This window comes from Dipodomys spectabilis, unplaced genomic scaffold (assembly GCF_019054845.1).
Source record: "Dipodomys spectabilis isolate Male_0828 unplaced genomic scaffold, ASM1905484v1 ptg000599l, whole genome shotgun sequence".
Taxonomy (NCBI): Eukaryota; Metazoa; Chordata; class Mammalia; order Rodentia; family Heteromyidae; genus Dipodomys; species Dipodomys spectabilis.
In genome coordinates, this window is record NW_024871276.1 from 1479198 (window position 1) to 1495443 (window position 16246).

General features: G+C 43.5%; 1 protein-coding gene across 1 annotated transcript in view; it reads right to left on the minus strand.

Moving 5' to 3' along the window:
* Positions 1-5423: 5423 nt before the first annotated feature.
* Ttc17 (tetratricopeptide repeat domain 17) overlaps positions 5424-16246 on the minus strand; it is a 77045-nt gene continuing 66222 nt past the window's right edge. The window contains exons 22-25 of the mRNA XM_042671087.1: positions 15689-15772; positions 9497-9616; positions 7981-8124; positions 5424-6525 (exon numbers count right to left, since the gene is read on the minus strand). Of these exons, the coding sequence (XP_042527021.1) occupies positions 6394-6525; positions 7981-8124; positions 9497-9616; positions 15689-15772 (480 nt within the window). The 3' untranslated portion in view covers positions 5424-6393. The remainder of the gene's footprint in view (positions 6526-7980; positions 8125-9496; positions 9617-15688; positions 15773-16246) is intronic.

Here is a 16246-nt window from a genome sequence, read left to right on the forward strand (position 1 = left end):
TTCTTAGCTGTGGTGTGCTAACTTTCCTCATCTGACCCCAGCCACCTCTCCCACCATCTGCCTCATCCACCCTCCATTCTTCCGCCATTCAGTGAGCAGCACAGTATTCAATCCATGTTTGCCGAGTGAATAAATGAATGGCAGAAGAAAAATTTGGAAAAAGCAAGTAAGCCATGGAAGAAGGTCTAAACTGAGATATGTACACCTAGAAAAAGTGTTACTAACTCCGAGAATGAAGACGGCCAATGCACCAGAGATTCAATTTGTGGGTCTTCAACCTTCATGCTTCAGATGAAGTGGACTCTGTTATCTTCTAACTCAGTTTGTTTAGTTAACTAGGTCCTGACACCCTGAGGGCAGAACCCTCTAATGTCTCACTAAGTGTTGACCAGCACTACACATGATCTCAACACTGAGCTGTCTATCTTGTCGGAGGGCTGCAATGCCGTTTGCATCTGTAAAAACAGGAGGATGGGACTTGATTGAGGGCTGCCTGTCTGTCCATTAGAATAACTGCAATAGCTTGAGTTTAGAAGAACAATCTTTTCCACTGCTGCTGCCTGGTCCACCAATTAGGGCAAGATGTCTGATGATGTGTAGGAGGCTTGGGACAGAGACGGAGCCCCACAGTGTCCTGTGTGTGCGCAGGATAGTGAAGGGAACAGGCCTGTCAGCTTCACAAGCAGATGGGTGCTTTCCTCCATTAGCCAGATTGAGAAAGAGGGAGCCCGAAGCAGATGGAGAGACCCACGTTTTCGTTTCTTTTTTTTTTTTTTTTTTTCCCTTCTTCAGGTTCTATGGCAGAGATGCAAGATATTTCACTTTTCTGAGACTGGCTTCCCCCCATTCATCAGATGTGGTGGAAGTTCTCCAGAATGCCATAACAGGAAGCAAAAGAACCTATCAGTGCATGGCGGTCCATCGTTTACCATTTAATGAGCATTTGTGATATGCTGGGTCTGCATTCAGTGCTACCAGACACAGGCACATGAAATACGTGTATCCTTGAAAGAGACAAGATCGATATACCCAAAGCCAAATAGGGAACAGTTAAGAATAAAGCAAGTGTGAGACACAATTTACACATGGAAGCAATATGAATTGAGCAATTGCAGAGCTCTCATTTTGTGTCAGGCACTTCTAAGCTTGGTCTGCATCAGAACACTACTGCACCTGTGTGATTATGAGCCAGCTGCTTCACCTCTGAGCCTTGGCTTTCTCACCTGTAGAGAATGGTTTGTAGTGCTGAGGTTGTAGGGCACAGGGTAGGGTGTCAGCTTTTGAATTAGATTGCCTAGATTCAGGCTTTCCCCATCCTTTCCTGCCTGTGGTCTTGATCAAGTTCAGCTCACAATAAACACTACTGGGTCCGCACAAGGCTTCAGTGAGCTTTATCCTGCATAAAGACAATTCTTACTTTTAGAATCCTTTCTTTGTGACTCTCAGACACATTTGGTAAGTAGGCAAATCCTTGCGGTTTGAGTTTAATGATGCCCTTTATTTTCCTTTGGCCTGCTGAGCCAGATAACTCTTGGTTAGCATGATAACAGTTTTTACCCACTCAGATTTTATATAGACACACATATACACATACACACATGCTTGTGCACCGATAGTTTAAAAACGTGTGGAACTGAATTTACCTCACATCTCAAAACACATGGCCAGTGTAAGAAAAACAAAGACAAAAAGCTGTTGCCAACAACAAACGGCACCTCTACCCTCAACCATAGATAGCCAAGAACTGAACACCTCCAGAGCAGCCCTGCCGCAGAGCAGGGCCTCACTGCTACCCACCTACCTACCGTGAACTGACCTTGAACACTTCGGGGCACCCTCAGGATGTCCTCAGTACCCCTGGCCCTATTTCCTGATTCTCTGGTAGTGTATTGGGGACAAGCTTTACCATAAAAGTCAATGGCCCCCACAATCATGTTGACCGTGGGTTCCCCAGGGCCAAGAGCCAGGGAGCCCAGTCTTCCCTAATCTGAATCCTGTGTGGCCAGGTGGTTTCCTGCAGTGCCTCTGCTTGGCACTTCCCTTTCCTGGGAGGTGGTGTTTCATCTGGCTTGGCCTGGCCCGGCCCCCTTTTCCACTGGCTGATGGTGGTGGGCTTCCAGGCGATGGCCCATGCGCCTCTACTGACTCAAGGGCAGTCAGGGCATCTGGCAGAGGTGCAGGTGCGTCTTCCTCAGGGTCTTCCTCATAAATGGTGTCTTTCTGAGGCCCAGGTGGCTTTTTTTTTCTTTTTGTTAGTCATGGGGCTTGAAGCCAGGGCCTGGGTGTCATCCCTGACCTCTTTCGTCCAAGGGTGGCACTCTACCACTTCCAGCTACAGCTCCACTTGTGGTATTCTGGTGGTTAATTGAAGATAAAGAGTCTCACAGAACTTTCCTGCCCAGGCTGGCTTTGAGCCACAATCCTCAGATCTCAGCCTCCGGAGTAGCTGAGATTACAGGTGTGAGCCATCAGTGCTTGGCTCAGGTTTTAATGGTTTTAGTGAATTCTCTGCACCCATGTCCAACTCTGCTTTGGTGCGGTGTAGAACAGGGAAGAGGAGGACCTACTTGGACTCTGTAGCTATTGGTCATGAAGCCACAAAATTGAACCTGAGACACAAGCAAGTCAGGTTAAGTTCCTCCCCATACCATACATTGGGATATGTGGTATGTCTTGTGGGGTTGTGTGTGGGGGTGATCAAGCACCCCTTTCTGCCCATACGGGACAGGACTTGAGTTCCCTTTACCTTCCCCAGGGCTTACCTAGTCTGGATGCGATGCCAGGTGAGTTGGTTCACTTCTTCCTGGGACCCAACACTGCTCAGAGGGTCTGAATTCTGGGGTGAAGGACCTGGAATACCATTGGTATAGCCTGGCTGCTGGCTCAGAGGGCTGGCATGGTTGGAATCTCCCTGGAACCTAACGTTACAAGAAAACAGACTAACGGGAAGCCAAGCACCACTGGGAGACGAACTCCTGTTTGTTCACACGGGTGATGGACCCATGGGAGTTTCTACTTCAAACTCTGAGCCCCAACTGATAGGCACACAGTCCTTCCATCAAGTACAGCACAGGTGTTCTGAGCTCTGGTTTACAGTTTCTTGAAAATTACTGGCAAGCTTGTTCTAGCAGTATTGAGGTAGTTCTGACAGTGGCAGGTTTTCCTTATCAGTTCAAGTTCTGGGTCTCTTCTGCAAACTTTCAGGCCTCCTTAGACATGAGACGTAAGGATACTAGCTATTGGTCCCCCCGCCTAGAGAGCTGGAGTCCACGATCCACTTCTAGCAAGTGGGTACCAGTGTGACGTCTAGTTTAGCCTTTGACTCATTTAGTGAATAAATGCTATGAAGAGTTCTGGGATGTGGGCAACAGGGCAGGAAGTGGCCAGGCAGGATGGGGAAGACGGTGGCCTAGCCAGCTCCCACTGGCCTGCTCCCACCTTACATCAGCAAGGGCCCCTTATGCCATGGGCCACAGTACAACACCTCCTTGACCCTTGTGAACGGCATGGAACGGCATTTGAAATGGAACAGCATTTGAGGTGGAATAAAGTCCTGGAATCAGGCTCTAGTCACTTCAAAGAGAAGCGAAATTCTCCCCCCTTCCTTTCATGTAGGCAGACTCATGCTTACCCCAAGCCTGAACTCCTTCTATTTAAATCCAGCTGGAACCAACTGTGGGTGGCTCGTGCCAGTAATGCTAGCTCCTTGGGAGTCAGATCTGAGTATCATGGTTCAAAGCCAGCCCGAGCAGTGAAGTCCATGAGACTCTTGTCTGCAATTAACCACCAAAAAGACTGAAGTGGATCTGTGGCTAAAGTGGTAGAGCACTAGCCTTGAGCAAAAAATTAAGAGAGAATGAACCCAGGTCTCAAAGGACAGCAAAGAAAAAAGAAAAGAAAAGAAGAGGAAGGGAGGGGTAGGAGAGGGAAGGGGAAGAGTAGGGGAGAGGAAGGGGGGAGGGGAGGGAAGAGGGGAGGGGAGGGGAGAGGAGAGGACCTAGAGCTGCTTCTTCTTCTTTGGTGTTGACTGCTCATTTTCCAAAGGTCCAGAGCAGGAAGACAGCCGCCCAAGTGCACGCAGAAATCTACATGCAAAAGTTTACATGTTAGTAATTGCCAAAAGCTGGAAACATCCTAGTGTCCTCCAGCAAGGTGAGCCAATGAGCAGAATACTAATGAACTCGTGGTTCACACAGCACGGGCAAATCCCAAGGACAGTATGGAAGGCAACGCGGCAGACTGAAAAAGGATGTGTACTGCGTTACTCTGCAGGACACTATAGGAAAGGAACAATGGTAAGCACGGAGAAAAGGCCAGTGATTAAGTGCAGGGGTGCTACTACAAAAAGGAAGAATGCCGGAGTCTTTTGTTTTTTGTGGTGCTGGAGAAAACCCTGGGCTTCACACATTAGGTGGGTGCTCTACCCCTGAGCTACATCTCCCTCCCTCCATAGCCAGGCCCTGTTGGGGTGGGTGCTATGACTCCATGTCCGTGTTAAAAATCACAGAATTCTACACCAAAGGTTGTTTCATATGTAAAATTTATTTATTTATTAATTTATTACGTCAGTCGTGTGGCTTGAACTCTGGGCCTGGGCGCTGTCCCTCAGCTCTTCAGCTTAAGGCAAGTACTCTACCTCTTGAGCCACTGAGCCACTTCTGTCTTTCTGGTGGTTAATTGGAGATAAGTGTTACACGGACTACTTTCCTGCCCGAGCTGGCTTTGAACCATGATCCTTAGATCTCAGCCTCTACAGTAGCTGGGATTACAGGCGTGAGCCACCAGCACCTGGCCAAATGTAAATTAAAAAAAAAAAAGTAACTTGAAAATTTCCAGAAAAAAAAAATCCAAATGGTGAGGTACGGGGAGTGGAGAGTTATACCAAGACACACATTATCAGGCTCCTCCTGGCACATAAAGGGTGGCTGTGTGCAGTAACAAATGAGCTTGCTGTTCTCCAAGTCCATCTGAGGAAGGTGGGATTAGCAAGACTCCAGCTGCATAAAGTTTGGAAGGATTGCATGGTTGTCAGAACCAACCAGTCCCTGTGAGGGTGCTCTGTGCAGTCCGTGGGTCCTCAAAGGGAATTCTCCACCTACTACAGGCACAACTCCCCCAAGGCTCTGGATGGGCCTTCTGGGATGGAAGTTAGCCTCAGGGCTCACCTGAAGTATGTGTGTGTGGTTCAGATTATTTCTCTTTTTCTGGAAGGCATGGACCAAACTCTGAAGACTTGCTGAGGGTGCATCTTCCTGTCCAATGTGCCACACCACTATGTTTACCTGCCCTCCAGTACCGTTGATGGCTGTGGCAAAGTAGATATAGCCCACTTGGGACCTGAGCAGGGGAGGGATACAATACAGCAAGGTTTCACAGCAACGCAACCAGCCTGGCTCTAATGAAGTCACACTCCAGACCTGTCTTGCCCATAAGCAATTTTTATTTTCGTTTTCAGTATGTGCCCTTGAAGATTCCAAAATGCTGGAATTTCAATTCTACTGGGACCAAAGGTAAAGGCATTGTATGCAGACGCTCAGCCCTGGCTCTGCGCGCTCTCCGGAGGAGCTCACTCCGGTGGCCTCAGGAAGGGAGCCGACAGTCGCACCTTATCTCAGGATGGGTAGCACAGTGAGCAGAGAATTAGTAAAACATAGACTCAGCCTGTAGAGGGTTTCAAATATACATATTCTATACATATAAAACCAGTTATATAAGATTTCAACGGATTGGGATCCTCTGATCTGTAATTAAAGTACAAATGGTAAAGATGTTGCACACCGCTGACTCCCCCTGCTCAGCCCCCCTCCCGCCCCAACAAAAAAATAACTTACAAAGGTCAGGTGATCCTAAGAGTTTCTGTTGTTGTAAATACTTGTTTTTAAAATCATTCCCCTTCCTCCCCTGCAAACTACCTCTGAGAGTGTAACGTAGCAGCATGGAATGGATGCGTGAGGACGGCGCGGGGCTAGGGGGGCGGGCACTGCCTCTCACGGACTGCCATGTGGCATGACAGAGCCCAGGCCAGAAGCAGAGAAGGTGCAGTGTGGTTTGGCCTCTCCACGGAGGCTGCTTGCACCACTGAGAGAAGCCCTGAAGGCTTTGGAGGTCTGGGAGACAGAGCAGAGCTCCAGAGATGTCTTGGCTCAGTATTTACACAGTACCTTTAAGCTGCATTTTCCTTTGAAGAAATTTTATGTTTCCAAAGATTCTTCTTCTGAGGTTGGCAGGGGAAAGAAGGAACTTAAAATCAAGCCAAACCACATACATAAAAGTCCTGTTATAAGTCTTACTTGGTTATTTGCACACACGTCATTAGAGTAGATTCAGACAATGATTGGGTCCTGTTCTGATTGTTGCTGGGACGGGGTGGAGGGGACAGAGGAGGAAGGGGCACTATGGAGAGCGCCGCCCCTTCTTCAGCATTAAGTGACACTGGATGGTCTGGATCCGGTTCTTGGCTGGGACAAACTCAGGCTGTAGCTTCAGTGTCGACTCATACCACACCAGTGCCTTTTCAAACTCTTCCTGTGGGGGACAGAGGGCAGATGTGAGAGGGATGGCACCACCAGACTAAATGTGTGCTGTGACCTCTTTGCTCTTGAAAAACACCTCTGTACTGGTGACAACGTGCAGCACTTTTCAATAGACCTAGTCAAGTCCACAAAGCGTGCTCAGGCCGGGCAGGAGAATGTGGCTCCCCAGTTCCAAGGCACAACGACATAACAAGGAAGATAGTCAAGGCCAAGGAACAAGTGGAGACCAGCTAGTGCAGGTTAGCGCCAGCCAGAGGAGTAACAGTGGAGTCACAGAACTGTCATCCCTGAGCCCCTGCAATGTACCAGGAGTGGCTCAACGTCTGTGAATACTTCTGCTTAGGCCTCCCAGAAACCTCTGGAAGGCCTGGCAAATGTTACTATGAAACTGCCTAGATTTACTTAGACCATCAATCACAAAGAGCCTAGCCAACTGCTTAAGTGATTCTGTTTACCTTAGGAGACAAAACTGTTCACTTGTAGCAGCAAAATTTCATGCTTACTGGGGATAAAAATAGATTCTTCAATTTTAAGGTACAGAGAGGGAAATCTGTACACTCAGCAATATCAATCTGGTCAGGCTCTAGTTCGTGCCTCAAAAGTCAAAGCTGAAACATGGGCTTATAGCCTAGGGCTGCTCAGTCTTTTGGCTTAGTGACAGTGGCCTGGTCAAAGCCACTTGTGAAGTGTGACACAACATCTTAGATGCAAGTGGATTTTTACATCAAATTTGGTTAGGACAGGTTTTAGGGGGCCATCTGATTCAAGTTCTGAAACCAGTCCTTGTTTCTGACCAGAATATGGGATCTGGATGATAGCTTTTCCATCTTCTCTGAAAATGGAATCCATGAACCTAGTGGGATTACATCATCATTAAGTATTTAATGAGCAACTGCTATGGGCCCAACACTGTGAGGTGCTAGGAACAGGGAGAAGAAGAGGACCCTGCAGTCCAGAGACAAAGACAAACACTTAAACAAAACTCGTAAAACACTATGAAAACTAGGCATTGTGTGTAATGACAGCCTAGCTCAACCCACCCGGGAAGCATAGGGGCATATGAATGTATGTCTACATGAAATGTCAAATGAGGGGCTGTGGAACAGGTGGTATCTCCAGAAAATTATAGGTAAGTATGATTCTATTACCAGTGTGAAACTCATTCTGAGGAACCACAGACTTACAAATGCTTAAGATGAACTTTATGGATTAGTAAAAAAAAAAAAAAAATCTTTCAAACCCCTTATCCGTACAATTTTACCCTTGGTGGAGCTGGTGAGTTTTAGGCATAAGATTTAGGGGAAACCCGAGGACAATGACATATTCAAAAACATTTAGGGGAAACCCTAAATGACAATGACATATGACATATTCAAAGAAATTCTGGGATCGAAGATGTGCCGCTGTGCCACAGCAGTTGGCATAATGGCTGACACCCCAAACTCACCATCGCCACGTAGACGTTGCCCAGCGTGAAGTGGTTGACAGCGAAGTGCGGTGCAATCTCTACTGCCATGGTGGCCACAATGACAGCGTCATTCCAGAGTTTGGCGTTGTGGAGGATGTTGGCCAGGCTAATCAAGGGCACATCCTGGGGGGAGGCAGGGAGAGTGGAGAAAGGGAATCTTGACTTTCATCATGGATTTTTCTGATTGGAAAGAATGCTGCCAGTGTTTCCTGGCCAATGACAGGGTAGTAAAATTCACGGTGCTAGTCTGCTGCTGGCTGCAGTTCTGTAACAGGAGACCAATTACTTCTTCCACTGACAAAGTCTTGCCTCAACATACCAATGAAAAACAAATGCATCAATGGAAATAAACAACCTAGAGCGATGTAGTTGTTTTATTCTGGTGCAGCTCTGTGTTACCAGGGATTGGTTATATAAAGTCCACAAAAGGGACAGTTTGGGCCCACTGTGGTAGAGCTGAAGTATTTCTGCAAGGATCACCGTATCTCCTGGAACAGCTGGCAAAATTCTGCCACAGGTCAAATCTAGCCTAATGTCTGTTCTTCCAAAGTTTTGTCAGAATGTATCCTCGTATTCCTCTATGTGTTTCTTCACACTACCATGTAATTCATACTACAATGGAAGAAGCGGGTAGCTGCGACAGAGGCTACGCCCACATATCCAAAATGTCTAACTGGCCTATTACAAAAAGTCTGCTGGGCCTGACAGTCTTGGCCTTCTTCTATTTTCCCAGAGTCAGAGGTACTAAGTGATGGACTGAACAAATAGCACTTTTGTCAAGTTATTTTCCCTTTAAACATGTGACCTGATCAACTCCTGGCCATCTCACACATACGATGGGTCTACAGGAGACTCAGAAACAGGGGATCCACTTCTGTCCTTTCTGGGCACCCATATAGTGCATGTCCTTAGATGAGACCAGCCCAGGTTTTCAGTAACTGGCCTAAGGTCATAGAGCTAGTAAGAAGAGGAGCTGATTAGAAACCAATTCCTCCCAATGACGCCTCTAAGCCTCTACTATTTTCATATACTTCTGACAAGATGTATGCTGGCTTTTTAGGAAGTATGATTATGATGTTTGGATTAATTTGTATATGTATGTATATATACACAAATATATATGTATGTATACAAATGTAAATTTGCACACACACAAATGTAAACATGCTTCTGTCTCAGTGAACTCAAGCTCCAGTGAAGGGCGTAAAGAGGCCCCGTGGGGATAAGGTAACTCACAGAGAGGCTTCCAGGTGGCTGGCTGCCTGTTTAGCTGGTTTACTCTATGTATAATGGTAGCTGTCAATGCAGTGGAAGAGGTCCTGAGTGATGTGCTAGTGGGGGCAGGTGCATGCTCGCTGTGGCCCTCTGCCCCATCCTATTCACACACCACTCTACACTGGCTGAGTGTGAGGAAGGCTAGTTGAAACCTCGCAATAGATGTCTGAGCAACAGAAAGGGCATGGCTGACAGTTGCTCCATTCTGCGTCCCACTCACCTTCATCTGGTGTGGAGCGTAGTGGAGGGCCTGGCGGAGGCAGTCGATTGCTTTCTTCCCTTGGCCTTTCACTCTCCAGTAGAGGGCCGCCATGCTGGAAAGGACCCAGGATGTCTGGTTCTACAAAGGAATGGTCAGCTAAGGCCGGTGTCTGCCCAGTAATACACCAGAGTGCCCAAATTAAGAACAGTAACACGACTCACTACTGTCTGAGTATTTACTAAATGTAAATGTGTCTATTAACACTACATGTTTGGGCTTTGGATAATGCTTTAAACAATTTTATGGCCTTGGCAATACTATTTGCTCATTTTTATAAACAAAACACTATGATTCAGAGAGGTTAGGTACTGTGCCCAAGGCCATGGAAGTAGTAAATAGCAGACCCATGTTCTCTCTCTCTCTCTCTCTTTTATTTTGTTGCTCTTGGGGCTTGTCCCTGCACTCTTCAGCTCAAGGCGAGCGCTCTACCGCTTGAGCCACAGCACCACTTCTGGTTTTCTAGTGGTTTATTGGAGATAAGAGTCTCATGGACTTTCATGCCCGGGCTGGCTTTGAACTGCAATCCTCAGATCTCAGCCTCCTGAGTAGCCAGGATTACAGGCGTGAGCTTTTATTTAAAGTTCTCTTTTATTTAAAGTTATTTAACTTTTTGAACAGGTAACTCACATGTTTCAAAAATCTGGAAGTATAAAAAGTTACATGGAGAAAAGCCCCCTCCTATCCTCATTTCTACTGTATAGCAGACCATTGATATTTATGGGTATATGACTCCAAGACCACTGTTTAGGAAGACCTATATACATATAGTGGGATGCTAGTGGTTTGCACCTGAAATTCTAGATACTTAGGAGTCTGAAATCGGAGGATCATGGTTTGAAGCCAGAATATGTATAGGGGTGCGTGTGTGTGCGTGTGTGTATGAGTGTGTATGTGCATGGGGGGGGGGGGGAACTGCTGGGGCTTGAATTTAGGGCCTTGCACTTACTCAGCTTTCTGCTCAAGGCTAGATCAAGGCTGGTGTTCTACCAGTTGAGTCACACCTCCACTTCTGGCTTTTTGCTGGTTAATTGAAGATTTAATGGAAGAATTAAACTTTTACAAACTTTCCTGCCCATAATCTTCAGCTCTCAGCCTCCTGAGTAGCTAGGATTGCAGGCATGAACAGCAGTGCCTGGCTTACAAAGAAATTCAACATTAGGTTTCCTTTTCTTAAGGTGCCTTTCTCTTCCCTTCCGTTCTTTTCCCTTTTACTCTTCCCTTCTCTCCTCCTCTCTTCCCTTCTTCCTCTTTTCTTTTTGGTGATAGGACTGGGGCTTGTACTTAGGGCCAGAGCACTCTCCCTTAGCTTTTGCTCAAGGCTGACACTCGACCTCTTAAGCCACAGCACCACTTCTGTGAGCAGCTTTTGCAACATACTTTAGTCACTATAATACTGTGCTTTGCCTTAGGCCCACAGAGATGAATTCAGTCAACCTTATACTTAAACCACTGAAATTGTGAGCCTACTCCCGCTCCCCCTAGACAGAGTCTACTATGTAGCCCCAGCTGGCCTACTCAGCCTCCTGAGTGATAAGATTACAGGTAAGTACTATTACCAAATCCAGCCTTTCCTCCTGTAAGATTTATTTAAGGTATTTGTCACAGCAATGTAAAGCCTGACTAAAAGAACAGGATTTAAATTTAGTCATTTTGATTTATTATCTTTTGTACTGGTTCTGAGGCTTTAATACAGGGCCACAGCTCCACTTCCAGCTTTTTTTTTTTTTTTTTGGTGGTTAATTGGAGATAAGTCTCTCACGGACTTTCTTGCCTGGACTGGCTTCAAACCTCAACCCTCAGATTCCAGCCTTCTGAGTAACTAGTGGTTACAGATCTGGGTCACAGGTGCCCAGCTAGATATTTTTTTTTAAACATTTACAAATTATTATTTCTCATAGGCAATGCTTGCATACCTGTTTATCATTTTGCTTGGCAAGTCATGTGTCTCAGATAATTCTCCTATAACTAGTGTACAGAAAAGTTCTTTTGGGTTAGGATTCTTAGAAGTAAACCTTTTCCACTTCTTAAGTATCTTTATTCTTCCCTCCTTGCAGGTTACACAGTTACAGGGGGTCTGGAATCCTTCCAAAATTATCCCCTGGTTTTACCAGTGCTCTTAGACAGGCTGTTATTTTAGCTATCACTCCTCTGTAGGTGATATGTCCTTTCTCTGTTCCTATGAGTCCACAAGCCTGTTTCAATTTTTCTTCACTGATTTATCCCACTTAAAAAGTAAATGGCAGAGTAAGCTTCTACTTACTATGTATCTCCTGAATAAACGAATGAATGCCTGTTGTGATAATTATTAGGCTATTCTCTCTCAAGTCCAAATCCACATTTTATAATCTGCACTGTCATCTTGTGGCTGTAATGCAGAAAATCCTGCTTTTTCTTTTTGTGCAGGCTTCAGTTCTGTGAATATGTGCGCTAAAAGACTGGAAAGCAAGAGGGAAGGGACTTCTTTCTTTTGACACAACCTTTGTTGTTTCTGGGAGCCTCCGGGCTTTCCTAGACTTAGCAGAAGCTATTTTCCAAAGAATCCATTTCCTTTTAGTGGAAAATGATACTTAAAGACTGCATCATCATCCACAGCTGCACTTCACAGGTAACTAAGAACATGGGACATGTGGCTTTCTGTGACTGGCTTATTTTGCTCAACATGATGATCTCCAGTCTCATCCAATTTCCTGCAAATGGCAATTTCATTTTTCTTTACAGCTAAGCAATATTCCGTGGTATGTGAATTGTATATAATTTCTTTATTCATTGGTATTTGGCATCTCAGCTGGTTCTAGTCTGGCAATAAGTATATCCATAGCTGCAATAGGTATGGATATGCAGGTATTAATACTGTATATTGATTTATATTCCCCCAGATATATGCCCAATACTGGTATATCAGGGAGTCTTATGAACTTTTCTGACTAGATGGCCTCAGACCAGGATCTTGTACTTTTATGTGTTTTGGAGAATTGGGATGACATTTAGTATCATTGAGAAGTATGCAGTCCCTGCTTTTTTGTTGTTTTTGGAAATGTTTTTGTTGTTTGTTTCTTTCCTGTTCTCGTTTGCTTGTTTGCTCTCTAATGAGAAATATTTTCTTATTTTTATTACTACTTTTGTCTTCCTTTTTTGTGTGTAAAACTGAGTATTTCTTCTGCAGTAATGCTTTAGTGGTTATAAATTATTTAGGTTTTTATCATGGTTTTTGTTTGTCCTTTATGAATGATAGTTTTGCTAGTTAATCTATGTTGGCAACTGTTTAATTTTAGCACTTAAAATACATCATTCTGCTGGGTGCTGGTATGTATGTAATCCTACTCAGGAGGCTGAGAGGTAAGGATCACAATTTGAAGCCAGTTGGATAGGAACAAGTCTGCGAGTCTTTTTGTATTTCCAATTAATTTCCAAAAAAGTTGAAAATGAAGCACTAGCCTTGAGCACAAAAGCACACAATGCCCAGTCCCTGAGTTCACACTCCAGGACTTGCATAAAAACAAACTTCAGGGCTAGGAATGTGGCTTAGTGGTAGAGTGCAAACTTTCCTAGCATACATGAAGCTCTGGATTTGATTCCTCAGTACTATATAAACAGAACAAGCCAGAAGTGATGCTGTAGGCTCAAGTGGTAGAGTGCTAGCCCTGAGCCCAAGAAAATCAAGGACAGTGTCCAGCCCCTTAGTTCAAGCCCCAGGACTGGCAACAACAACAACAACAAAACTAACAAAAATAAACATCATTCTAAAACCTCCTTGTGTTTTAAGTGTCTGCTGAGAAATTTGTTACTCAAATGGCTTTTTAACTTTTTATGACTAAGTGTTTCTCCTGCAGTTTTCATTTTTTCCCCTTGTTCTACACACTTATTATTTTAGCTGTGATATGTCTCTGATCAGCTGGGTATCCTACAAGCCTCCTGAGTCTGAATGACTGCTTCTTTATCAAGCCTTGGGAAATTCTGTCCTATTACTTTATTGGATATATTTTCATTCCCTTTAGGCTGCATCTCTTCTCTTTCTTCTATGCTCATGATGCTTAGGTTTGGTCTCTTAAAATAGAGATTTTGCAAGTTCCTACTCATACTTTTTGGATTTAGATCCCTTTACCTTTTCTTCATTCCTTTTGGATTTAGGATCATTTACTCATTTGTCTTTTTTTTCCCTTGGGCACTATCTAGTTTATTTGCTCTTGGGCTAATTCTTGTATTGTCTTCAGTTGGAAGTAACTTGCTTGTACTTATAATTCTAATATTTGGTAGACATGCTGTTCAAATTTTCCCATTAGTCAATAATCTCATGTTTTAGTTTTCATAATTCTAATTTATGTTGTTTTTGCATGACTTCTATCAGTTCAGTGTAGGAGTCTGAGACTCAGCTCCATTAATCATTAGTTCAAGGCTCAGTGAGTACTGAGTGCTTGACCATCTGTCCTTAAGATGGACTAGCTTTTCCATATTCTGGCCCAGCTCTCAGCTAGTTCTGACACATTTCTATTCAGACTTCTCATTTCGGCTTTCTTCATAAAGAGAAAGGCTTTAGAGACCTACTTTTTGTAATACCAACAATAAGTGGAAAAAATATGCCCTACATAAGGTACAGCTGTTCCAAAGTAGAAGGATCTCTCTTGAAAACCAATTTGCTGAGCCGTGCCACATGTTAAATGTTAAGAACTCTTTCCTTTTAAAGTCAAATGATTTGCCTGAGTAACCATTGTGGCTGTTTTGGGTCAGTCTGCTTTGGCAAATGTTACGCTCTTTTAACTAAATATATTTTATAGACATAAAACAGTAAAAGTCTTATTTATTTTATTCTTGGTTTAAGTTATGACACCTAAAATGTTTTTTCCATTCTATTTAACTCTCTGTCTTGTGGTGGCTGCTGTTCTCACTTCAGTTTCCTGTGGTCTGGTCTGCATTTGGCAGACCAAATTCCTTCTGACTGTGTCATTATTACCTTGATATTTTTCCTAAGTATTGTAGAGAAGGGCTATTCAGCCTGTATTTGTTTTCTATCTCTCCTTTTTACATTTTTTTTTAACCTATCTCTTCTGCAGTTTTGTATTTTTACTTTGTAATCTTTATTCATACAGGAAATTATTTGATATGGTGGTAAAACATCTATATTGAATTATAACTTATCCCACAACAATATTTTTCTGCTCTTTTTAGTAAGTTTTGCTGCTGTTTCCTAAGTATTCTCATTATTTGTATTAGTGCTGTGTCTGCTCTGTTTTTGTTACTCAGGATCTTCCTGTCTAGGCTATTTGTAAAAAGTTCCTGTAGTGGATGTTCGTTAACATATTTTGAAACTGTGTATCTTAGCTCATTGTATATGGCTCTGGGTTGATCTTAACCACTTTTTTTTTTTTTTTTTTTGTCGGTCATGGGGCTTGAACTCTGGGCCTGGACGCTGTCCCTCAGCTCTTCAGCTCAAGGCGAGCGCTCTACCATTTGAGCTACAGCGCCACTTCCCTTAACCACTTTTGGCAATACTTATTCTCTTTTTTTGAGTCTAGGGAGGATATGTATGTCCTAGTTTCACTGTACATGTGTTTTGTTGATGATTTTGCCATGTGTGATTTTTTAAAAAAGGGAAGAAATTGTTATCTCACTGTCATATTCATACTGAAGGTTAAACTGCTTATCTTAGTCATTGTATATAACTTCTTCAATATTATACAGTAATAAAGTGGAGACATACTTAGTCATAAGGTAGTCAAATTAAACTTTAAAAACTTCCTTTATACAAGTATCACATGGAGTAGAAGAGCAGCCTTAGAAATTTTCAATTATATTTTCTCTATAAAAATACTATGAAAATAGTTTTATAAATACTTTGTTTCATGATTTCCAGAGAAATTTTCATTGAAGTCCTTCATCACCAATGAACACCTGATTTAGGGTTTCCAACAGTATCTACTCTATATGTCAATGTTGGTTATGTAAGTTTCACCACACGAGACAGAAAAGACAGAAAAATACACTAGTGAGAGATGGATATAATGGGAAAGTGATTAGAACACTCTAATAGGACCAATCACATTCTGCCTTTGGTCTCCAATGTTAATGAACAGCAGAGGTGACTTAGGGACAAGTAATCTGGAAAGAAAGTCGGAAGGTGAGCAATCATTTCCAACTTTCCTGTAGGTGACTTACCTTTTCTAAAACTTTTGCAATTCTGGTGCCAATTTGTTCAAGTGACTGTTGTGGATACTGATCTTTGCCAAGATTCTGCAATACCTGGGACAGAAGGAGATGGTATATGAGACAGGATATTTGTGATACTAAGATGGGCACTGGAGCCCAAAAGCACTCTGTGTCTCTGGGATACAAGGTATATTCCTGTAGGTGATGTGCCTCTGGAAGACAACTTTCAGGCTGGCTGGCCAGCCTTTCAGTCTTTCTCCACTTCATAGAAAATATTACAGACATGTAAAAACACATTCACTACAGCAACTTTAGAAAAGAAAGGAAACAGAAGCTACTTGTAATTCTGTCACTCAGTGTTAATAGCTTTATTTTTTCAGATACTTTTTTCTATGTATTCATGTATTATTTGTCACAAAATATAGGACTACATATTGTAACCTAGAACATATTCTGAACATTACAATATCCTAAAGTTTTCTTTATGCCAATAAATATGTTTACCATATATTTCCTTATGGTGCCATTATATGTTATCTCGTATTTGCATCAAAATTCATTTAACCC